This window comes from Ipomoea nil, unplaced genomic scaffold (assembly GCF_001879475.1).
Source record: "Ipomoea nil cultivar Tokyo-kokei standard unplaced genomic scaffold, Asagao_1.1 scaffold2149, whole genome shotgun sequence".
NCBI lineage: Eukaryota > Viridiplantae > Streptophyta > Magnoliopsida > Solanales > Convolvulaceae > Ipomoea > Ipomoea nil.
In genome coordinates this window covers 840,620-865,831 of record NW_017618577.1, presented here as the reverse complement: position 1 = coordinate 865,831, position 25,212 = coordinate 840,620, and the positions used below count along the sequence as shown (strand labels likewise).

The window sequence follows — 25,212 nt, the reverse complement described above, 5'->3', positions numbered from 1 at the left end:
TTTGATACATACACATGTTATTTAATGGTCAAATAACTCTATTTTGGGCAACCCCAACCAAGAGCAACCTATGAACAACCTTTTTTTGAATGCTACAACCTATGAACAACCTATGAACAACCTAGGTTGTTTTGCGTGGTCCTTTATTGATTAGTGTCATAATGCGGGATTTACCCGTTGTACACCCTTTGGTAATGGATGCATGTTTCTCTCGTTACCAAAAAAAAACAAAATTGTATTTATTTATTTATTTATTTTCATATTTTTAACAATTTATTTTTTGATTTTCAAATTTACAGTTTTGTATTTGACATAACTTTTAATATAGTTTATAAGTATATAAGTTTTATTACTGAAAAAATAAATTGTAAATATAATAACTTGAGGAGGGAAGGAGTATTACACTATATCACTATGCTATTATGTACATACATTTACATACACTACAAGCGCATAGATACTAAGATACATATATACACATATGCATGTCAGTGTGTGAATTTTCTTTTGGACTGCATGAGTAAACTATTTTATATATCTTATTTCAAGTACTTCTATCTTAACCTCGTTGATATCAGGACTACTCAGAACTAATGATATTGGATGTTTGACCTCGTTGGAGTCGGAGATAGAGTACTTGAATCACGGTAGCGAAAGTTTTGGCAGTTTACCTGCATGTTATAGCCAACTTCCTAGTTATCGATATCTTGACATCAGTGGTTGTAAAGAACTTAAAGAGCTACCAGAACTCCCAACTACTATAAGAGAACTATATGCAAATTTTAGTTTGGCTTCTGAAAGCAACATAACCAAGCTAGCAACCAAGTACCCAACATTATATTCTGTCTCATTCTCTTCTTCCAAAAGTTTGAATCCCCAGCTCCAAGGGCCCCTTACACCTGCATTCTCTCTGGGATATAAAGAGGTTTCTGCTGTGGAGTTAGCTAGGAAGTTTGCTCATGCGCCTTTTCTATTCATGAGAGACTCTTCTTTCATTGTTACCTATCCTGATGGATATATTTCAACCGACAGAGATGTCACGAAATGGTTCAAATATTCATCTCATCATTCAAATAAGATCTCCATTAGTCTTGAATCCTCCTGGTATAATCAAAGCTTTGTGGGATTTGTTGTGTGCTTTATTTTCAATTCATCTGATGGTATATGGAAATCATGCCCAGACGGTCGTCCTTTTAGATACGGTGAGGTCATAGCCCAGCTGGTACACAAAGATAATGAACAACTTCTCCAAACAAATTGTGTGATTGGCAGACTATGCGATGAAGAGTTTGATTCAGAATTCAAGTATAGTGAAATCATATGCTTTGCCTACATACCATTTCTTAGTCTGTTTAAAAATAAATTGAGCGCTACCCCGCCCAGTGATTATTTGGTATTTGAGGTGGCATTTGCATCAAATGCCTCAACAGATTGGAGTTGTGGTTTGTTATATAACAATGATGAATCATTAAGTGAAGCAATATGGAGCAAAACTATAGCTACTTCCCATGATAATGGTGATTCAGGTACGCACTCATCATAAATTCCCAATTACTTTACTACCCCTTCATACATTCATATTATCCATACTACATTAACATTTTATATGAATATGTACTTTTCCATTAAATAAAAGATAAAAAAATATACTTATTATAAATTACAATTACACGATCAAATTACTTTTTCTTCAATTCATAACTCGTTCACAATTTTATGCGAGGAAGACTTTACACACACACACGATAATGGTAAAATAGACTCTTCAATTATAGGCCAAAGTGCAATTCAACCCTTCAACTAAAAAAAACTTCAATTAGACACCTTAATTTCTCATGTGTATGCTATTAGGCTGGTTAATAGGTTCCCTTCAGGTAATAGGTAAAAGAATTTTTTTTAATTAAAAATTTTTAATTAAATTAAAAAAAAAAAACAATAAAAACATATTTTTTAACTCAAATAAATTAAATTATTTTTTAAAAAATGAACGGAGAAGCCGGCCATGGTCGCCTTCCTCGTTAAAGAATCTTCGGCTGGCAGCTGCGGTGGTGGGGTGAAGAAGATGAGTTTGATTTCTGCTTGTGGGGTGGGTCTTTGAAGGAATAGGAGATGTGTGTTACGGATGAAGTGTTTTTCCAGGGACAAATTTTACCCCCCTGGCATTCCATTAACTCCCACAGTGCCTTCGCCAAAATCCAAATCAGTAGTCATTGCAGTACTATGGACTCGAAATCACCAGTCGTCTAGCAGCACCGTCTCATCGATTACCACCCTGTACTGTAGAATTCGGACCAGTTTCAGTATTCTCAACTAAGCCTGACATCGCAGCTTTGTTTATCCAAGGTTTCACACAGCCATGCAACGAATAGTTATGCTTGGAATTCTACCCTCTGGAGCATTATAAGCAACGCATACATTAGACCCGACATAACCCAGAAGCTGAAGCAAAGATTTGCAAACAAAAAGCCTCGTCATTTTTACCACCTGCAAATGCTCTTTCAATTATGTCCAAACAGTCCCTTCAAGATCTACCATGAGCCAACACAAGAAGAAAAACAAGAACAAATCTTGTTATGATGATTATTGCGGAAGACCGGCAGTTACCTCCTTTGGGGAACCTAGTTTTCCATGGACTTTCCGTCTTCTACAACCGGAGAAACTTGTTGGCTTCTCGTAGACGGGGAGAAGCCAACAATCTTTGATATATATATATATATATATATATATATAGATTTACATTCAGGTAAAAACACATCTTAAAATACAAACCTAGGGACAATTTGACGTCGTTGGATGGTGGTATTGGACGGTCCTGATTTTTTCCACCTACGCGCTGTGTGCATGTAAGTATGTTAATGTGTGCACAAGCTTTGATAGATGCTTGTGATTTTTCCTCCTACGCGCTGTGTGCATGTAAGTATGTTAATGTGTGCACATGCTAATCCCAAGAATGGTTGGTAGTACGCTCTGTGTGCATGTAAGTATGTTAATGTGTGCACGAGCTTAAATTTGTATTTTAAGGATGGTTTGTATTTTAAGGGGGTTTGTATTTGAATGCAACCCTATATGTATATATATATATATATATATATATATATATATATATATATATATATATATATATATAAGTATGTTAATGTGTGCACGAGCTTAAATTTGTATTTTAAGGATGGTTTGTATTTTAAGGGGGTTTGTATTTGAATGCAACCCTATATGTATATATATATATATATATATATATATTGTTGAGTTTTTCTCAAAGGGATTAGGAATATGAGTTTGTCTCATATTACGAATACGAGTGAAACAGGTAGACCTATTGTACAGGGATTAGATGTCTATAAATATATTGGTTGCATCCCTAAGGGTTGTGTCACCATTATCACCATCACTATGAATATAAGAATTGTTTCACTCCTGTGGAGGTAGGCACATTACTGAACCACGTAAATCATTACTGAACCACGTAAATCTTGTCTTCTTTACCTTTCTGTCATTGTTATTGTTTCTTGTTCTTGTTAATCTCAACAAATTGGTATCAGAGCGCTTTTGAGATGGTCAGTTCAAGTACAAAATTCGAGGTATCAAAGTTTGATGGTATAGTGAATTTTTGGTTATGGCAGTCTAGGATAAAAGATTTGTTGGCACACCAGGACCTTTTGGAAATCTTGAAGATGGAATGCTAGCTAATCTGGAGGACGATGATTTGGGGGAGTTGAAGAAGCAAGAAGCTACGGATGTGGTACATGCTGATGATTCTTATTATAGTGAATGTGATGTTATAGTAGTTACTAGTAACAAGATCGAACATTGTTTGAACTTGTTGGATATTTCTAGATGCTAGATGAGAAAGTGGTGAGGGGCGCTGTGGTGTTGGACATCGCGGATACCAAGAGGGGTCGCGGACCTGGTATGGGCTGCGCTTGTCATGAGTCACGGCTGGTATGGCGTGGACGCTACAGGATGAAGCGGTTCGTGAACATGCACTGGGAACCTTTGATGGTGCATGGTGCGTGTTGCGTGTTGCTGGCCAGTACCGATTGTTGGTTAGTAGAGCATTGGGCAAGTCACACAAGATTAGTGTGACTTTGCAGGGGTGCTGTTGTGTTGGGGCAGCGTGGATACCAGGAGGGGACATGGACCTGGTATGGGCCGGATGCAAGAGGTCAGCTGAACGGGCAGTTAGCATGAGTCGTGGCTGGTATAACAAATCGACGGCTGAGGGCGAATGGCTTGGGACAAAGCGGTTCGTGTGCATGCACTGGGAAACGTTTGATGCTGCGTGGTGCATGTGGTTGGCTAGTTGGGATGAACATGGTTGTTCCTACCTGTATGTATATGTGAGATAAGTCTTTTCTCCTAAATGGCATATTTGTGAAGGTGGAGATGGTGAGATAAGTCTTTTCTCCTAAAAGGGCATATTTGTGAAGGTGGAGATGGTGAGATAAGTCTTTTCTCCAAAAGAAGATATTCGCCAAGGTGGAGATTTGTTGAATTATCTTTTAACCTAAAGAGCATATTCGCCAAGGTGGAGATTTTTGAGTTATCTTTTCTCCTAAAGAATATTTTGGCCAAGGTGGAGATTTGTTGAGTTATCTTTTCTCCTAAAGAGCATATTCGCCATGGTGGAGATTGTTGAGTTTGTCTCATATAGGGATTAGGAATATGAGTTTGTCTCATAACAGGAATATGAGTGAAACGGGTAAACCCATTGTACACATATTAGATGCCTATAAATATATTGGTTGTATCCCTAAGGGTTATGTCACCATTATCACCATCACTATGAATATAAGAATTGTTTCACTCCCGTGGATGTAGGCACATTGCTGAACCACGTAAATCTTGTCTTCTTTACCTTTCTGTCATTATTATTGTTTCTTGTTCTTATTAATATCAACATATATATATATATATATATATATATATATATATATATATATATATATATATATATATATATATATATATATATACCTTGCACTTACCTACAAATTGATTTAATTGAACAAATTTAAAAAGTTTTTTATTAAATTGCATAAAAATGAGAAGTTAAGGTGTCTAATTGAAGGTTTTTTTTTTTTTTTTTTTTTTTTTTTTTTTTTTTTTTTTTTTAAATTAAAGGATTGAATAACACTTTGGCCTATAGTTAAAGGGCCTATTTGACCCTTATCCCTATATTTAAAGTGCTCAATGAATGACCATTTAGATGTTTAAAGTTTTAACTTGATGTCATCATACACGTTTGTTGAACTATATGGGATTTGCTATGTATTGCCATCTTACTTCAAAGTCACCTCGAATTTTCTCAATTCACCTAAACTAATACCATACCCTTTTTGTACTCTTCCTTCTTTCTGCCATGCTCTTCTCTTTCCTTCTATACAACCCATCTTCATAAGTTTCTATAATTTCATCTACGAATTTTCCCCGTTTCTGAGTGTTTTGGAGTTGATAAATAAGTTTTTTTTTTTTTTTTTTAATATTGTTTGGTTGTTTTTGAAATGTTATGATATTGGAAATAATGCCAACATGTAGTGCAATGTGTTAAGGATATCTGTGGCTGACATCTTTTGTATATGTTTAGTTCTAGTTGCATTCTTATTATGTAGCAGTGTTAGATTTGTGCCCCATGTATTTCCTTATAACGATTTGCAAAAGTCATCTAACAACTTACCTTCTGATTCTCATGATTCATAATCACGTAATATTTTGTGCAAGCCGTCTCCTTTGTCTACACAGGTAGAGACGTGGGTATTCCAACTCCAGTTCCAACACTCGTTCCAACACCAGCTCTAACTCCAGTTCCGAGTCTAGTTCCAAGTCCAGTTCCAACTCCAGTTCCGACACCAGTTCCAACACCATCACCGCCAGCTGTGTCCAATTCATCATCTCCCACTGTCTCAGAAAATGGCCAGTGTCTGACTCACAGCATGTCTCCACCTCCGAAACATCTCAACCGTTGAATAATGTTCGTCGTTCCACCCGGGAGCGTTGTCCTAATCCTAGGTATTCCGATTATGTCATTAACCAAGCCACTTCCCATCCCTTGCCTCCTGCTTTAGAAACTTTTACCGTCGCCCAGGCTCTTAAAGACGCTCGGTGGAGGAAAGCAATGGATGAGGAGTTCGAAGCTCTACAACGTAACAACATGTGGCAACTAGTTCCCTGCGGAGCAGCTGTTCCAATTGGCTGCAAATAGGTCTTCCGTGTTAAGCGCAAATCGGATGGGTCGGTTGATCGTTTTAAAGCGAGACTTGTCGCTAAGAGATTCTTGCAGACTACTGACCAGGATTATTTCGAGACATATAGTCCGGTTATGAAACCGGTCACGGTCCGTGTCGTTCTGACCATTGCTTGAGTAACAGCTGGAGTTTGCGCTAGCTAGATATCAATAATGCGTTCCTTAATGGAACATCGCATGAGGAGGTGTTTATGGAGCAGCCTCCCGGGTTTGTTGATCCGTCCTTTCCAGCTCATGTCTGCAAACTGACCAAAGCCTTATATGGTCTTAAACAGGCTCCCAGGGCTTAGTACTTGGAACTTTCCCAGTTCTTATTGCGTTGTGGGTTTTTGAAGTCACAGGCAGATGAGTCTTTGTTTGTTTATTCTGCTAATGATATTATTGTTTATTTCCTGGTATATGTCGATGATATTATATTAACAGGAAAAAATGTTACATGACTTGATCAATTTGTTGAAACACTGTCAGCTCGCTTTGCCCTCAAGGACCTTGGTTCCTTGCATCACTTTCTAGGTGTTGATCGAGGTCGTTCCAACACCAATTGGAATGTTCCTGTCTCAGAGTCAATATATCACAGACATACTGGTTCGTTTTGAGATGGATGGTGCAAAGGTTTTTTCAACACTACTTGCAACAACAGACAAGTTGCTCCTGCGCAATCCAGTACTGCTACGGTGGATATAACTCAGTACCGACGTCTTCTTGGCTTGTTGCAGTACCTAGTCATCACTAGACCTGATGTGTCCTATGTAGTTAACCGGTTCTCACGGTTCATGCATATGCCTACGGAGGTACACTGGTAAGCTGCGAAACGGTTGTTACGTTACCTGAAGGATACGGTGTACCATGGGTTGTACCTCCGTACTGGGCAGCCTCTCTCACTGAGTGTGTATACGGATGCTGATTGGGGTGGCTGCACTTCCAGTGGGCGGTCCACTACTGCTTACGTGTTGTATCTTGGGACCAATCTCGTCTCTTGGAAATCCACTCGTCAAAAATCAGTTTCGCGCTCGTCTACAGAAGCCGAATATCGAGCCTTGGCGAATGCTGCTGCAGATGTTTTGTGGGTTAAGAATCTGTTGCATGAGCTTCGATTGCAGCTGTTGGAGCCTCCGGTTCTGCTATGTGACAACCTCAACGCTACGTATGTGTGTAAGAATCCGGTGTTTCATTCGTTTATGAAGCACCTCGCGCTTGACTATTTTTTGTTCGTGACCTGGTTTCTAATGTCGTCTCCGACGGATCCTCCATCTTGCGGGGGCGTGTTAAGGATATCTGTGGCTGACATCTTTTGTATATATTTAGTTCTAGTTGCATTTCTGTTATGTAGCAATGTTATGTAGCAATGTTACAACCTGCTATCTTCTCTCCCTTGTATGTTATTTAAAGCTGATTGTTTACATCAATAATATCAGTTAAGTTCATAATCTATTACAATGACATCTCTATTACTATTCCAAATAGGTGATTATAGGTTTAAACTACTGAAAATATTAGAGAAAATATAGAGCAGATATTATCTTATAAAAATCATGAGAATTTCAAAAAGAAAAAAATTTGCTTTTTTTGAAATAATATAATAATTTTTACTATACTTTGTATTATTTAAATTTTATGATGGGTGAGTGTGTGTGTATATATATATATGTGTGTGTGTGTGTGTATATGTGTGTGTGTGTTTTTATTTTGAATAGAGGGATTTTAGTTATTTAAATTGTATTCGTTATCTATTTCATGTCCAACTAACCAAACACAAGAATTTGATTCATCGTATAATTGTATGTTTACAATCAACCAGTAGAATAATATATTCCTATTTTAGCCCGCATAATCAACTAGTCATATGGGTGAAGTTTGGAAAGAATGACCAGAGAGAGCGGGCTCCTTGTGCGTTGTCGGGCCGGGGTGTGGGGGCCCTTGGGGTTGAAGATTCAATTTTTTGAAAAAAATATATTCCTATTTTATTTCGATCCTTTTTTTCCTTTTCATGTTAAAATTTTATTATTTTCTTTATTTTTATTATTATGCCACTTAAATGCTATTAATCCCACTTTATATAAGATTGGAAAATTCTGCAATGACAGGACATAGTGCTGAATCGCCTATTGATGCAAGTGATGATGAATCAGAACCTTCAAAAAATGGTGATTCTGGTACTTTATCTTTTACACTATCCTACAATGTATTATATAAATACATATCTAATAATGCAAATATATTCTTATAAATAAAAATTATGCATGGGATGTAGAAGGAGAAGAAGGTGAATCAATTGATGGTGATGAAGATGTTGAGGAGTATGAAAGTGATGCAGGACATAGTTCAGGTACTTCATTCTTTACAGGAGCGTTTTAATTATTACATATATTGTATTAATACTGAGATATACACTTTAATATATATATATATATATATATATATATATATATATATATATATATATATATATATATATATATATATATATATATATATATATATATATTTTGTTGACATAGTAAATTGGAAGGTGTACGTCTTCATCTCTATTAAAGTTTTAACTTTAAAATGAAATTATACATTTATTATTTTATATATTTTATGTCCAAAATAAATCAACTACCACAAAATGCAATCGTCTGATCTATTAACAAAAATTAATTTTGCACAATATTCAAATACAGGCGTTGAAATTATAGATTGATTATTTTACATTAGATAATTTCAACACAAATTTTTTGTTCTTTTATTTGAGTAATTAATGAATTGAATATTAAATTTTTATGATGTGTTAAACATTTGAATTTTTAACTTTTCTGTTGATAAAATTTTTGCTTATGTAGCATATATATATATATATATATATATATATATATATATATATATATATAAAATAAATGTTGATGAATTGTAAATTTTTAAATAATAATCCATATACCAAGCAAGATACAGATATCAAAGTCAACAAGCTAACTCTAATTATAGAAACTTGTGTTTGGGGTTGTCAAAACTGACCAATCCGTCATGGATTGGGGAAAAATAATCTGGATTGAGCCTGACCCATTTCAAATTCTGGTTGGGATTTTCGGTCAACCTGAATAAGTACAGGTTAGTGGGCTAAATGGGCGAGCCCGCCACCCTATTTTTATTATTAATTGATTAAATAATTACTCCGTATTTTATTTTAAAATATTTTTAATTATTCATATATTACAAGACTCAAACCTTAGACCTATTAGTTAAGAACTACAATATCTACTAATTAAACACAATGAACTTCATGGATAAATGTAATGTGTGCTTATATATAATATATGTTTAGATAATTAAATTTTAATTTATGTTTAAATAATTATTAGATTTTAATTGTAATATAATTATAATTTCGTTAATTTACAATTAACATTAATATAATTTATATGTAATGTTTTTATTTTATAATTATAATATTATTAAGTTATAAAGTTTATAAAATGTTTATTCATTTATATGGTTTAATAACTATATAAATGTATTAATTTTTATATAAAGTTACAATCAATTGGTAATTGACTTTTCGGCTTAATAAGATAGAAAATGGTGCATGTGATGACTGAAATAGTTCATTGACTATAGTAAAATTATAAATTTGGTCCCGAGTAAACGGATGTCTAATGGTTAAATAAACGAAGAACCAAAGTGATTAAGATTTTTAAAATTGAGAGGTACTTAATTAGGCAAAATAATAATCAAGGACCAAATTGATAATTTTAATATAGTCAATAGACTATTTCGGTAAGTAACTCTTAATCAATTACATACACACAAATGTTACATACACACAAATGGAATAACATATACCCATATTAATGATGAGTTTCCAATTATATGGCAGAGAAAAAGTGTTATAGATGTAACATTGTTAGGCAAATGATTTGGCCTCTATCTCATGATCATGCTAGTTTATTGAGTTCAACTTTTCACAATGAAACTTATTTCTTTTGATCTTTGAAGAACTCTCTTTGTTTGTTGTGGCTACAATGAGAACTGATAGAATTGTATTGAATAAAGTAAATACAAAGGTACAGGTTACATGTATATATACTGAGAGAATCTAAGGGAGACTAGGATAGGGAATTATAATATGACTTAAATACATTGAGTCCTAATGCTCTCCCTCAAGCACATGGTACAGTAGTGACCTGTAGCTTGTCCTTAAGAAAAGAAAATCTAGGACCAGTTAAAGCCTTTGTGAAGATGTCAGCAAGTTGATCTTTGGTTGAAATAAAATTAACTTGGATGTCTCATTTGGCTACTATGGTCTCTAAAAAAATGATAATCAATCTCCACATGTTTGGTACGAGCATGAAATATAAGATCCGCACACATGTAAGTAGCACCAAGATTATCACACCATAGTTTGGGAATCGAAATGCTGGACACGCTGATTTCACGCAATAGGGACAAGACCCAAATCACTTCAGCATAGACATCTGCTAGAGCTTTATATTTAGCTTCAGTAGAAGATCTAGCAATAATTCATTGCTTTTTGCATACCCAAGACACAAGATTGGATCCAAGAAACACAACATAGCCTCTAGTTGATTTACAGTCCTCAGGGCAGCTAGCCCAATCAGAATTAGAATCAGAAAAGGCATGCAACTCCTAGATATTGACTTCCTTATACGTAAACCATAATTTGTAGTTCCCTTGACATACCTCATTACCCGTTTCAACTACTCCCAATGAGATACTGTAGGAGCATGCATATGTTGACAGAGTTGATTGACTACAAAGAATAGATTTGGTCGCGTGACAGTGAGATATTGTAAAGCTCCAGCTAAACTCCTATACTGTGTAGCATCATCATATAGGTCCACATTGAAAATAGAGGATTTCGAAACAGATATGGGAGTAGCTAAGGGTTGACAGTATGTCATACCAGCATGCTTCAAAATATATGTTATGTATCTCTGCTAGGAAAGTAAAATTCCATCACCACATTTAACATTTTCAATTCCAAGAAAAAAAACAGGCTCACCAAGATCCCAAATCTTGAAAGTTGTTGATAATTTTATTAATAGTTATCTACTAAATTCTGATCATTTCCAATTACAAGAATATCATCAACATAGACCAAGACATATAAGAATGTAGAATCTTGCGAGTAATATAATAAAGACACATGTTTTTGAAGCTTTAAAACCAACAGACATTAGAAATGTATGCAGACGATTAAACCAAGCTCTAGGAGCCTGTTTTAATCCCTATAAAAAGCGTTTCAGCAGGCAGACATGATTAGGAAACTGAATGTCAATATAACCAGGAGGCTATTTCATGTAAACTGTTTCAGACAATTTTTTATTCAAAAAAGCATTCTGCACATTAAGCTGCCTAACAATCCAACCAGAAGATATAGCTAAAGATAGAAGTAACTTGACCGTTGTGGGTTTAACCAATGGACTAGATGTGTCAAAGAAATCCTGTCCAGGCACTTGATTGAATCCTTTAGCTACTAACCTTGCTTTGTGTTTTTCAATTGAACCATTTGCCTTTCTCTTCGTACGAAAAACCCATTTACAACCAACAACATTCATGTCTGAGTACAATAGAACTAGGCACCAAGTTTCATTTTGAAGAAGAGCATTGAATTGTTGATCTATTACCTTACACCATTCGAGATATTTAACTGCCTGTGCGTAGCAAGTTGGTTCAGTGGGACAAACCTGAGCAGTCAGAACAATGGGTGGAGCCTTAGACTGACTACGAGTAGCCATGACAGGGGTGTAGACAGTGGGCCGTGTGGACTGCCCTCTAGGCCCGCCCTCGGTGCCTTGTAAGAGCTGCTGGATCGAATGGTTCTGCCTGGACCGGTTCGATCTATTCTGCATGAACCGATTCTGGCAGATCTGTGTGAGCCAGTTGCTGTTCGAGCAACGCAAGCTGAACCGGGACGATGGGAACGGTTGGAACGAAAACCAACTCAGCCCACAATTGATCCTTTAGTATTAGTGATGCCTGCAAAGTATTTTTAGCACTGAATGGATAGACCCCCTCATCAAACCTTACATGCCTGCATATATAGATTTTGTTAGTCTCTAAGTCCATGCACCTATACCCCCTAAAAGACTCAGGATAACCTAGGAAGACAAAAGAAGATGAGTTGTAAGACATTTTGTGACGATTATATGGTCATAAGTATGGATAACACAAACAACCAAAGACATGAAGAAAGGAGTATAACGGAGGGGATTTATGCAATATAAGGTGAGGATTGAAGTTATTTAACACAGTATATATCATTCTGTTAATTATATTAGGACTCTAGGAATTATAGTTATTCTGTTCCTCTATTCTAGCTATTATCGTGCTTATATATTTATCATGTATAGTTGTATTATCAGTTTAGTGATGCAATACTGAATACGTTTCTTTCATCAATTAAATAAACTGCAGTCTCAAAGGCATAATCCCAAAACTTAGAAGGAACAAAAGCACGACTCAAGAGGGTTAAACCTGTTTAACAATATGTCTATGTTTTCTTTCAACATGACCATTTTGCTCATGAGTGTATACACAGGATTATCTATGAATAATTCCTAGCTGAACAAAGGTGGAATGCAACTTTTTATACTCAGCTCCTAGATCAGATTGTATGGATTTGATTTTACGATTATAGTACGAAACTTATCAAAGATGGCGTAAAGGTCATATTTTAATTTCAGTAGGAAAAACCAAGTGTACCGAGAATTGTCATCCACAAAAATAATAAAGTATCGATAACTATTAGTTGATAACAAAGGAGCTGGTCCCCAAATATCTGTATAAACTAAATCGAGAATGTTTGAACTAGAAGACTCAACACGTGGCAAGGAAAAACATGCAGATTTCCCTAATTGACACGCATTACATAGACCTAGATTACATCGAATAGTATTATTAGACCCACTAACCGAACAAGACTGAAGAATTCGATTGAGGACATGATGATGTGGATGACCCAAACGATCATGCCAGACTGATGCAGAGGCTCGAGTAGAGAGAAACGTGGAAGGAGACGAACTGGGGATGGGTAGCTTGTAAAGGCCCCGAGCTATTGCCCCGTAGAAGAATTTCCTTGGTGTATGTTGATATCCTTCACAACGAAAAAAGAAGGGAAAAATTAGAACACTTTATTATCTGATGCAAAGTTTTGAACCGATAATAAAGATGTAGACAAACTCGGAACATGAAGGATATTAGATAAATGAAGGGGAAATCGCACTTTTGGTCCCTCAGTTAGTAGCCAATATGCAATGTCATCCTTACTTTTCAATTTGGACAGAATTGGTCCCTCAATTATTCGACCTTTAGTCAATTTAATCCTTCTGTGAGACTATAAGTTTAACTGTGTTTAAATCAGGGGTATAATTGAAATTTCACGTAGCCTTGAATATAGTAAGCCAATTTCTTAGAAGGGATTCACGAAGATGGAGAACCATGGGGGAAGTTTGCCATTCACAAAGAAGGAGAAGCCGTACCAAGGAGTATATTGTAAAATAGAGCAAACGCTAAAGAAACAAAAATGGACTCGTCTTCTTCCTCATCCTTCTATGTTCAAAATTCAGACTTCTCATTTGTAACGCTGGAATGTTTCCAGTGGGATTACTAGAGTTTCGACGCGTCCTTGCCATTCAACGTGAACGACTCTGAGGAAATGCTCCTCTTCGAAGTTCTAACGGAGGCCGCTCATGAAAACTCGGAGACAAATAATGTGGTGTCAAAATTCCCAAGACTGTGATTGCTATAATTCCCACCTATGTTCAAACCTTCCAGACTTTGCACCTCACCGGAGTGATGCATTTCCTGATGAACATTTCGTACAATGTCATCTAGATTGTTGTGGAAGCCGACGGAATCACAAACGAGACCGCCTCGTTGCTAGCCAAGTCGGGGCTCCGAATTATCCATATTGGATTCTGAGAGAAAATGCTTATTCTATGGAAGCATCACTACAAATTGGAGTCCAGAATGCGAGTTCATGCCTTGAGGTATGCAAAATTGAAGCTTTATTGGCTCCACTTTCATGCTTGTATTTCAAATTTTGGAATTGGATTTGATAGAATATGTGTTGTTGTTTTGAATTTTAAATTTTGAGTAGACATGTAAGAAACGAAAAGCTAGATGGGATAGTGATGTTTGCGGATGATAGTAATATACACAGTCTGGAGTTATTTGATGAGATCCAAAAGGCGAAATGGGTTGCTGCCATGTCGGTTGACATTCTTGCTCATTCAGGGGGTGTCGAGGCAAAGCATAATATGCAACTTCCTATTCAAGGTCCGACCTGCAATTCGTCAAATAATCTAATAAGTTGGCATACGTTTGATCGATCCCCCTACGTGGAAAAGAGTGCAAGGTACGTTCGAGACAAGGCAATCGTGCTGCCCGGGAAGTTCGAATGGGTTGGCTTTGTGTTGAACTCTAGGTTAGTTTGGAAAGACGCTGAAGACAAGCCGGAATGGGTTAAGGATTTGGGTAGTATAGTGGAGTCTGGACAAGATATTGACAGCCTGCTATCTTTGCTGAAAGATTCTTCGGTCCTGGAACCTCTATGAAGGAAGAGTTTTACCATCTTCAAACCCAGTGGTGGAGGAAATAGCAACCGGGCAGAGAAGGGGGAAAAATTGGCTTATTATATTTAAGGCTATGTGAAATTCCAATTATACCCCTAATTTAAACGTAAACTGGCTTATTATATTTAAGGCTATGGGAAAAATTGGACTAAATTGACTAAGAGTCAAATAGTGAGGGACCTATTATGTCCAAATTAAAAAGTAAGGACGGCATTGCATATTGGCTACTAACTGAGGGGACCAAAAGTGCGATTTCCCCATAAATGAAACAACCTAGAAGGGGTATTAAAGGAAGCATGACCAACACGACTATAATAGATAAACTCATACCGTCACGGACATGTAACATGTCATTACCATTATATTCCTCAGATGTGGACAAGGCCGTTATATCTAGAGTTGCATGATTGGTTGCTCCCGTGTCTATGAACCATATTTGATTGGTATCTGATGGAGGATCTTGATAAACCATGTGAGCTTGGGGATCTTTTGCATACCTACTATGAAAAGTAACCGCAGTGTGACCAAGAATTCTACATAGTTGACACTTGGCCTATCAATTTCCGTTCCAACCAACACGTCCACGGCCACCGCCACCTCGATTCCTGCCGCTGCCTCCACTACACGACTGCCAAGAACTGTTTCCGTTCTGACCGGAGTTGCGATTGCAGCCGCCTCGTGACTTACCACTGCGCCCTCGTTGCTGCCTGCCGCCACGTTGAGTTGAAAACGCCGCTGGCGATGAGCCACAATTGTCGCCACTGGAAACAAACTCTTCTACTCCCAAGAAGTCGGCGAGTTCGTAGAGGGTGGCAGGCTGACCACGAACATTGAGAAAAGACATCAAGCTATGAAATTCCGGCCGCAACCCTTTGAAGACGTAGAGGTTTTGTTCTTCAAGGCTGGTTGGCCTGCCGGCGAGAGCAAAGTCCTCGACCAACACCCGTGCTTTTCCGATGTAGTCAGCCACGGACATATCTCCTTCGCCTTGACGAAGGGACTGTAACTGCCCGAGGAGGTTCAACGACCTAACCCGGAAGGAGGATGGAAGGGAACGAACAATGACCGCCCATGCCGCCTTGCTAGTCCAATGGCCGATCGCTAGGGACATGACCTCCTCCGAAAGAGAAAACCTGATCATGGAGAGGAGGGCTTGATCCTGATGAACCCAAGCGGCGTGAGAATGATTTGGTTGGATTGCGTCACTACCGGCACTGCTGGCGCCGGTGGTAATGAACTCCGGTGGACACGGGTGTGTTCCGTCTACAAACCCCATGGGATTGTGGCCACGAAGAAAAGGAACGACCCGGGCTTGCCAAAAAAGGAAGTTCTTGTATGTCAGTTTAATACTGATAAAGTGGTGGGCGGTCGATAAAGATCTCACAGTCGAAGAGACCGAAGACACAACAAGATTAGAGACGGTCCGTTCCGAGGAGTTAACAGATCCGTCAGCCATGGGAAAGAAACCCTAGCTTAGCTGATACTAGATGAGAACTGATAAAATTGTATAATATTGAATAATGTAAATACAAATGTATAGGTTACATGTATATATATACTGAGAGAATCTGAGGGAGAATATGATAGGGAATCATAATCTGACTCAAATATATTGAGTCCTAATAGCTACAATTGATTTCTTTTAAAAGTATTCATTGTTTTTTTTTTTTTTTTAAATGTCATACTATTTTGAAATGGAGTTAGTAATTATCAATTTGTACACATACAGACACAATTAATAAAAAATATATATTTATAGAATAATAATTATTATATACGGAGTAATATTAGTTTATAAAATAATAGAATATAATTGTATAGGAAGTAATTAATTACACATGAACATATTGATGATGAAGAGGCTTCAATGACAGAGAATACTGTTATACATGCAGCATTGTCTGAAGATCAACCTGCTTTCACTCAGCATAGGGAAGAAATACAGTGACCACAATTATCATAATGATAATGCAAAAGATTATGAAACTACCGCATCACAACAAGAACTAGGCAAATATATATTTCTAAATAACAAATACTATACCCCTTCATACTATCCTAATGTTCTATACTACGTTATAGATACTTCATACTCTTTAGCATTTTATAAGAATATATATTTATCCAATAAGGAAAAGATTTTAAAAAGTGCATACTATATATAGAAAAATAAATAAATACTAAATGCTATTACACTATTATATTATATTATATATACATACACTCACATAGGCATTGATTGTTGAATGAGCTTCAATAGAGCAATGGTTCAACTACTGGGTTTATACACACCGTTATATATTTTTTATATTTTTTAATAAGATATATTGTTGAAGTAATAGTGTAATACTTCCTTCACCGAATTTATTTATTGGTCAAAATAAATCATTCTTTTTCACCTATTTTCTTCAACATTTTTTATAATATTAAATTAAATTTTTTTAGTCTAATTAGATTTTAATGCAAATTTGAAGTATGTAATTTTACTCACCGAAACTAAATTAAATTATAAATAGTTTGAGTAAAGTCTAATTATCGGTCTCATGCATACATTTTGAATAGGTGGCTGTAAATATCAATCCATAAAATAAAATAAGTTGAATATAATGCATGCACAATTAATGCTAGAACATAGTGCTGCAAAGGCTAACACAGTGCTATATATGTTTCGATGGCAAAAATGTTGTTATTTATATATGTGCGTAACAAATGCATCCTTAATTCGATCAACATAAACCATATCATTCATAATTCTTAATTAGAGTAAATAATATATTTTTTAAATAATATTAAACATAACGGGTTCATGCAAATATATTGACATGATAATTTAAACAAGTCAAATGGATCAAGTTAAATAAGTCAACATGCTAACAACATCAGCCATTTTAAAGATTAACTCTTTATTTTCGTGTGCAATTTCAAGTCTTGTTAATCTGCTTTGTTGACAATTGTTAGGTCCAAATGTAACCGAACTATGGGAGTTTACTGAAATTGTAGATCGAGTTCAATGTCGAATGGTTTCAATGCCAGAGTGCTCTGATGCTAAGGTTTTTGAACTATTTTCTCTTTATCATTTTTCTTGTAGTTCATATTTCTTATCGACAGAAAATGAGTGCTTTAAATAATAAATAAGGTGTAGATGTTAAGCGTATTTAATTCTCCATGAATTTCAATATTTACTTGGATGTTAATGGATTTTGTTAAGGTTTTCCGACTTCTTTATACAAATTCTGGTGTTGGCATCTTGGCTCTTAGCTCAAATGGTATTCAAAAACTATGGAAATGGCCCAACAATGAACAAAATCCAACCGGAAAGGTAGTGAATAGATTACGAGGTTTTTTTTTTTTTTTTTTTTTGGCAAATGAGTTTCTAAAGTCTATGGTGTCTAAAGGCCACTGCCAATTCTGTTCCACAACATTGGCAACCAACTAGTGGTCCTTTTATGATTAATGATGTGATAGGTGTCAACCTCGAGAAAGTAGTTCCTTGCATTGACCTCTCCAAAAATGACTCTTATATTGTATCAGCTGCTGGTGGAAAGATTTCATTGTTTAACATCATGACATATAGGGTAAGGTAAGGCTATTGAACATGATTAAATAAGTACTGATAAATAATAATATTAATGCATGTTTGTTATAATCTATATGTGATGTAGGTATTGACAAAATTCAGGCCATCACCTACACCAACTTTCTTAGTTTTCTATCCTTGGGACAATAACATTATTGCAATTGGTACGGAGGATGGGACCATATGTATATACAATGTTAAGGTAGATCAGGTAACTCTGATCATTTCTGCTCATCATGTTTTATTATTGTATTATTATGTGTACTGTATATATGCTAATTTTAGATTATGTATGTTTGGATTTAATCGATTTTTAAATATAGGTCATGGTTGAATTTATTAAAGGCCATCATAAACATATCACTGGTCTAGCATTCTCTACTACTAATCGTGACATGCTGGTTTCATCGTCTGCTGATGCCCAAGTAATGCATTATTCAATCCCTTAAATTAATAGTGGGACTAACATCTCATGACATACTATTGACTAATCAATCATAAAGCAAAATTATTTTTTCTTTCAGCTTTGTGTATGGGAAATTTTTGGTAGATGGCGAAAGAGAATATCAGTTCGCATCCAGTTACCTGCTGGTAAAGTGCATTCAGGTGACACACATGTGATGTTTCATACTGACCAACTCCACTTATTAGTTACACATGAAACTCAATTGGCAATATATGATACTTACAATATGGAACGCAAACGTCAGGTAAAACTAACATGTTTTCTAAAATTATGAAATATGCTCATGAACAACATAGACCGGGTACAATTATTTGGAATATATATGTTTGTTATTGCAGTGGTTCCCACAAGGTTGTCTTTCTGCACGAATCTCTTCTGCTACTTACTCCTGTAATAGCCAACTAGTTTATGCATCCTTTGTTGATGGGAATATTGGAGTACTTGATGCCGATAACCTTACATTGAGATGCCGTATTGCTCCATCTGCTTATTTATCTCAGCCAATATTGAATAGGTATGAACACCTTCTTACACCTAGAAATTTTGTTAATTTTACCAATTGTATGAGCTAATACTAAAATTGTAAAAATTAAAAGAGATTGATTAAATTTATATCTCGAAAGCAATTGAGGGATCAAAACTCAATCACAATGAATTAACAAATAACTTTAGAGGGAAAATTGTAATTTATGCCCCTCCCTAATATGTCAATTATTAATGTCACTACTGAATTATTAGTTGTGTAAATCTTACCCCTTAATTTTCAAAGCGGTATATAAATAAATAAATAAATAAATAAATAAATAAATAAATAAATATATATATATATATATATATATATATATATATATATATATATATATATATATATATATATATATATATATATATATATATATATATATATATATTACCCATATATGTACCGTTTTGAAAATTGAGAGGCAACATTTACACTACGCAAGGGCACTATATGTATCATTTTGAAAATTTAGGGGGCAACATTTGCACTACTAATAATTCAAGGATGACATTGATAATTGACATATTATAGAGGGGCATAAATTACAATTTTTTCCCATGATGATGTTGATCTGGCCTAGAATATAATAATTTATTCCTGTGTTTCGATGAACGATATTATTTTTCTTGATGAAATGTTAACTTGTCTGTGTTATATTACCGCAAAAGCAAGCGTGTAGTGTATGCAGTTGTGATTGCAGCGCATCCACAGGAACCCAACCAACTTGCAATTGGATTGACAAATGGGTCTATTAAAGTCATTGAACCACTGGAATCTGAAGGAGAGTGGGGAATATCTCCCCTTATTGATATTGAAATTCTAAATGGTAGGTACTCTTATAAGTTTTAATATTTTATATGAACACTCATCTAATAACAAAAAGACAAAAATATTCTTGTAAATATCAATAAGTAATACTCCGTAACTTTTACAAAATATTTTAACGCATAACATACTAGCTGTGTATTATATATATATATATATATATATATATATATATATATATATATATATATATATAGGGTAGGGTTCTAGTGAGAACATGTGCTTAAGTGAGAACATGAAAACACGTCATGTGCATCCAACTAATATTTTTTTAATGGTATAGATTAGATTAAGTGTGTGCGGACGCGCATTAAATGTGTGCAAACACACTTAATCTAATCTAGACCATTAAAAATATTAGATGGATGCACACGATTTGTTATCACGTTCTCACATAAACAGGTGTTCTCATATGATATTAAATATATATATATATATATATATATATATATATATATATATATATATATATATATATATATATATATATATATATATATAAGGGCTCAGGTGCGGTAAAAGCTTCCCGTGCAGTTGTGCGGTTGGACGCATCTTCAATATTAACATGACGTATCTTAGGTATACAAATCACCACGCACGTTAAGCATACAAACAAAGCACCTTAAGAACACAAATCACTCACATTAAGTACACAAACCACGCACCTTAAGCACAGAACAAAGCACACTAAACACAAAACCGACGCACTTCAATTTTAAAATGGCTCATATTAAGCACAAACTCACGCACATTAAGCATAAAATTCACGCAGATTAAGCACAAACTTCACGCACATTAAGCATTTAACTGATGCACTTTAAGTATTAACTCACACACTTTAAGTTTCAACAACTACTGACATTAATCACTAACCCCACGCACATTAAGCACACACCCCACGCACATTAAGCAAAAATTCCACGCACCTTAAGCACAAATCCCAAGCACATTACGTCCAAACCCAAACACATCAAATTTACCGAGATACAAAAATTACCAAAATGTCACCGCGTTTTTTAATTTAATTTTGGTAATCTTGGACATTGATTTAAACGAGATGAATGGCTCGGATTAAATCGCACAACCGCACCTGAGGTACCCACCCGCACCAGAACCCAGTTATATATATATATATATATATATATATATATATATATATATATATATATATATATATATATATATATATATATATATATATATATATATATATATATATATATATATATATATACCATATCATTCATAAATCTTAACTAGAGTAAATAATATATTTTTTAAATAATATTAAATATAATGGGTTCATGCAAATATATTGAGTCATTTTAAAGATTAACTCCTTATTTTTGTGTGCAATTTCATGTCTTGTTGATCAATTTTGGTGACAATTGCTAAGTCCAGATAGAACCAAACTGTGGGAATTGACAAAAATTATAGATCAAGTTCAATGTCAAGTGGTTTCCATGCCAGAGTGCTCTGACGCTAAGGTTTTTGACCCTTTTTCTCTTTATCATTTTTCTTGTTGTTCATCTCTCTTACTGATAGACAATGGTGGTTATGGTGCTTTAACTAATAAATAAGGTGTATGTATAAGGTAATTAATTCTCGCTGAATTTCAACACTTGATGTTAAAATGAATTTTGTTAAGGTTTCCGGACTTCTTTATACAAATTCTGGTGTTGGCATCTTGAGACTCCGCTCAGATAGTATTCAAAAATTATGGAAATGGTCCTACAATGAACAAAATCCAAGCAAAAAGGTAGTGAATAGACTAAGAGTATTTTTTTTTTTTAATTTTTTGCTATACTATTTATGTTAATGTCTTGCATTAATGTTTGGCAAATGAGTCTCTAAAGTCTGTGGTTTCTAAAGGCCATTGTCAATTCTGTTCCACAGAATTGGAAACCAAACAGTGGTCCTTCTATGATTAATGATGTGCCAAGTGTCAATCTAGAGGAAGTAGCTCCTTGCATAGCCCTTTCGAATGATGACTCTTATATTGTGTCAGCTGTTGGTAAAAAGGTTGCATTGTTTAACATCATGACAAGTGAGGTATGGCTAGCGAAACAAGTTTAACTCATAATTATCACATTTGTCTTTATAAATGACCATATGCGTGATTTCTATAATGTATATGCATGTGATGTAGGTATTGAAAATAATCACGACGTTGCCATCTGCATCAACTTTCTTAGCTTTTGATCCTCATGACAACAATATTATTGCAATTGGTACGGAAAAATCATCCATATATATATATGGTTGGGTAAATGAGGTAAGTCCTCTATGACATATCATACCTTATTGCATTATATATATGATAATTTAACATGTATTGATTTAATTAATTTTATCTATAGGAATTGATTGAACTTAACGAACATCTAAAACCCATTACTGGTCTAGCATTCTCTACCAAACTTAAAATGTTGGTTTCAGGAGATGCTGATGCCCAGGTAAGCATATATAGATCAATTAGAAAAGGAATGATAAACAAGTATGGCATGATCCCTTTAATTAACAGTACAGTATAGTGAAACATACCATGACTAATCATGTAGGGACATAGCAACAAATTATTTTATTGTAAATTTATATATTTTGTATAAACTTCAAAAAGGTTCCAAATTGACCAAAGATTTGTGCTTTCTATGTTATCCACTTTGTGCGTTCCAAAATGTATTTTTTTTATCAAATTAAAATATTAACTAGAAGTCAAGCACTGCTCTGGAAATTCTGAAATTTCCGACCACCTGAAAGTAATCTTAAATAAAGTCAAAAGTCTTGTTTTGATCACTTTTGGTGTTTGGAAAAATTTTTGTTGCTATTTCCGACTACTTTTTGCTTTCGACTTGATTTAAGATCACTTTCAGGTGGTCGAAAATTCCCTAATTTCCAGCAGTGAAGGTTATTAGTAGATTACATGCAAGTTCTTTTTTTTTTTTCAGCTTTGTGTGTGGAACACTAATTTGTGGAAAAAGAGAAGATCAGTTCGCATCCAATTGCCTAGTGGTAAAGTGCCCTCTGAAGGTGACACACATGTGATGTTTCATGCTGACCAACTCCACTTACTAGTTACACATGAAACGCAATTGGCAATATATGATGCATCCAAGATGGAACTCATACACCAGGTAAAACAAACATGTTTTCTCAAATCTTGAAATATGTTCATGAAGACTATAGGGTTTAAATTTGGATTATGCTTGTTACAGTGCATCCCACATGTTTCCCCTTCTATGCGGATCTCTTCTGCTACATACTCCTGCAACAGCCAACTAATTTATGCATCATTTATTGATGGGAACATTGGAGTTCTTGATGCTGATACCCTAAGACTGAAATGTCGTATTGTTCCATCTGCTTATTTATCTCAGAACGGGTAAGAACACTATCAGGTCTGGAATTCCAGGCTGCAAATACTTTGTGTCACAACTTTTGTTCAAGAATACTATTCTTTTCCTTAATGAAATGTTAATTTGTGGATTAACTTGTGTATGTTATATTATTATTGTAGAAGCGAGGATGTGTATCCACTTGTGATTGCAGCACATCCACATGAACCCAACCAATTTGCAGTTGGATTGACAGATGGGTCTATTAAAGTCATAGAACCATTAAAATCCCAGGGGAATTGGGAAGTATCTGTATCTTCCCCAGTTGATAATGGGAAGAAAAATGGTAGATTGGTATGGCAGGTTCTTCGTGGCACATTGGCAACCATATGTCTTGGATTATTTGGGGTGGGCATCATTCGAATTATTCAAATTAAAACTAGAAAATCAAAAATGAATTTTGATGGATATATGACAGATGGGTCCAGAACAAACAGACCGGATGAAACAGAAAAAGGTGAACGTGAACCCAACAACCCTAAGGCCGAGTTCAGCGCTCGACCAATCAAGGTCCGACTATGAGTTCCAATTAAATCCATTAAATTTGAAATAAAAATATGTTGAACTCATTGGTAGCTCGAGGTTCCATTGGCACACATAAAAAACTGTTTCTGAGTGTATTTTGAAATGTGTGTATTTGATTATTAATATGCACGTATACAGTGTTTTTGCTCGTTGGTTTTTGGAAGGTATGTTTTTGAACTAACATTAATGTTGGAATTTGTATTTGTTTCACTCCCCAAACTTATATGGCCTTCCCAGTTTCATTATTATTAATGTTAGTTCAATAGTCTAATTACACTTTGTTGTGTAATTAAATGACCTATTTGACCCTTATTCATTTTTCAATAATGAAACCTTCACTTTGGACTCAATTTTCATAGAGTAATTATGTGAGAGCTAATTCTCTCTCCACATAATTATCTACTTTTTTTGAAGAAACCATCAATTATTCCATCCACTTTATGCTGGGGTGGGACTGAGTTCTCATCTCGAAGCTGCTACGAAATTTCAAGGTTGGACTCGGATGATTTAAGGGGTGTTTGGTTGGGAGGAAGAAATTAGAAAAAAAAATAATTGTAATTCGATGTGAAAAGAATAATGTAGGAATTCAAATTACATTGTTTGATAGGGATAAATAGAAGAGTAAATACCCAAAATGGTCCCTCAACTATAGCTAAATTCACAAATTGGTCATCGACTTTCAATTTAAACTAATTAAGCCCTTAACTTTGCAATTTTAACACGGTTTAGTCCTTCGACCACTTCTGCATTAACGCCCGCGCCCGCGCCGTCATCAACGATCTCCAGAAGAACCTGCAGCTCTCATCGGAGCACATGGAGGCCTCCAGGATGACGTTGCACCGGTTCGGAAACACGTTGTCTTCTTCACTCTGGTACGAACTCAACTACATTGAATCCAAAGGGAGGATGAAGAAAGGCGACATGATTTGGCAGATTGCTTTTGGCGGTGGATCCAAATGTAACAGTGCGGTCTGAAAATACAACCGGAACCTTAAAAAATCGACGATGGACCATGAAATTACATATATATCCTCAAAAATCACAGTCAACAAACGGTCAAATAGACGGAGGACCAAATCATGTT

The 25,212-nt window shown here is 35.3% G+C and overlaps 1 protein-coding gene across 14 annotated transcripts in view; it reads left to right on the top strand.

Moving 5' to 3' along the window:
* LOC109149060 (protein TPR1-like) overlaps nt 1-24,291 on the top strand; it is a 33,671-nt gene extending 9,380 nt beyond the window's left edge. For 3 of the 14 annotated variants that reach the window (XM_019296687.1, XM_019296697.1, XM_019296696.1), the window contains 19 exons: nt 579-1,526; nt 8,329-8,397; nt 8,493-8,570; nt 17,776-17,867; nt 18,026-18,136; nt 18,213-18,392; nt 18,480-18,605; nt 18,718-18,819; nt 18,919-19,104; nt 19,199-19,374; nt 20,052-20,209; nt 21,610-21,695; nt 21,857-21,967; nt 22,105-22,260; nt 22,358-22,483; nt 22,569-22,664; nt 23,157-23,342; nt 23,424-23,590; nt 23,726-24,277. In XM_019296687.1, coding sequence (XP_019152232.1) covers nt 579-1,526; nt 8,329-8,397; nt 8,493-8,570; nt 17,776-17,867; nt 18,026-18,136; nt 18,213-18,392; nt 18,480-18,605; nt 18,718-18,819; nt 18,919-19,104; nt 19,199-19,374; nt 20,052-20,209; nt 21,610-21,695; nt 21,857-21,967; nt 22,105-22,260; nt 22,358-22,483; nt 22,569-22,664; nt 23,157-23,342; nt 23,424-23,590; nt 23,726-24,125 — 3,554 coding nt within the window. In that variant the 3' untranslated portion in view covers nt 24,126-24,277. Of the gene's footprint in view, nt 1-578; nt 1,528-8,328; nt 8,398-8,492; nt 8,571-17,775; nt 17,868-18,025; nt 18,137-18,212; nt 18,393-18,479; nt 18,606-18,717; nt 18,820-18,918; nt 19,105-19,198; nt 19,375-20,051; nt 20,210-21,609; nt 21,696-21,856; nt 21,968-22,104; nt 22,261-22,357; nt 22,484-22,568; nt 22,665-23,156; nt 23,343-23,423; nt 23,591-23,725 lie in introns of all 14 variants that reach the window. The other 11 variants (XM_019296698.1, XM_019296701.1, XM_019296691.1 and 8 more) reach the window with 10 other exon arrangements.
* Nucleotides 24,292-25,212: the final 921 nt, after the last annotated feature.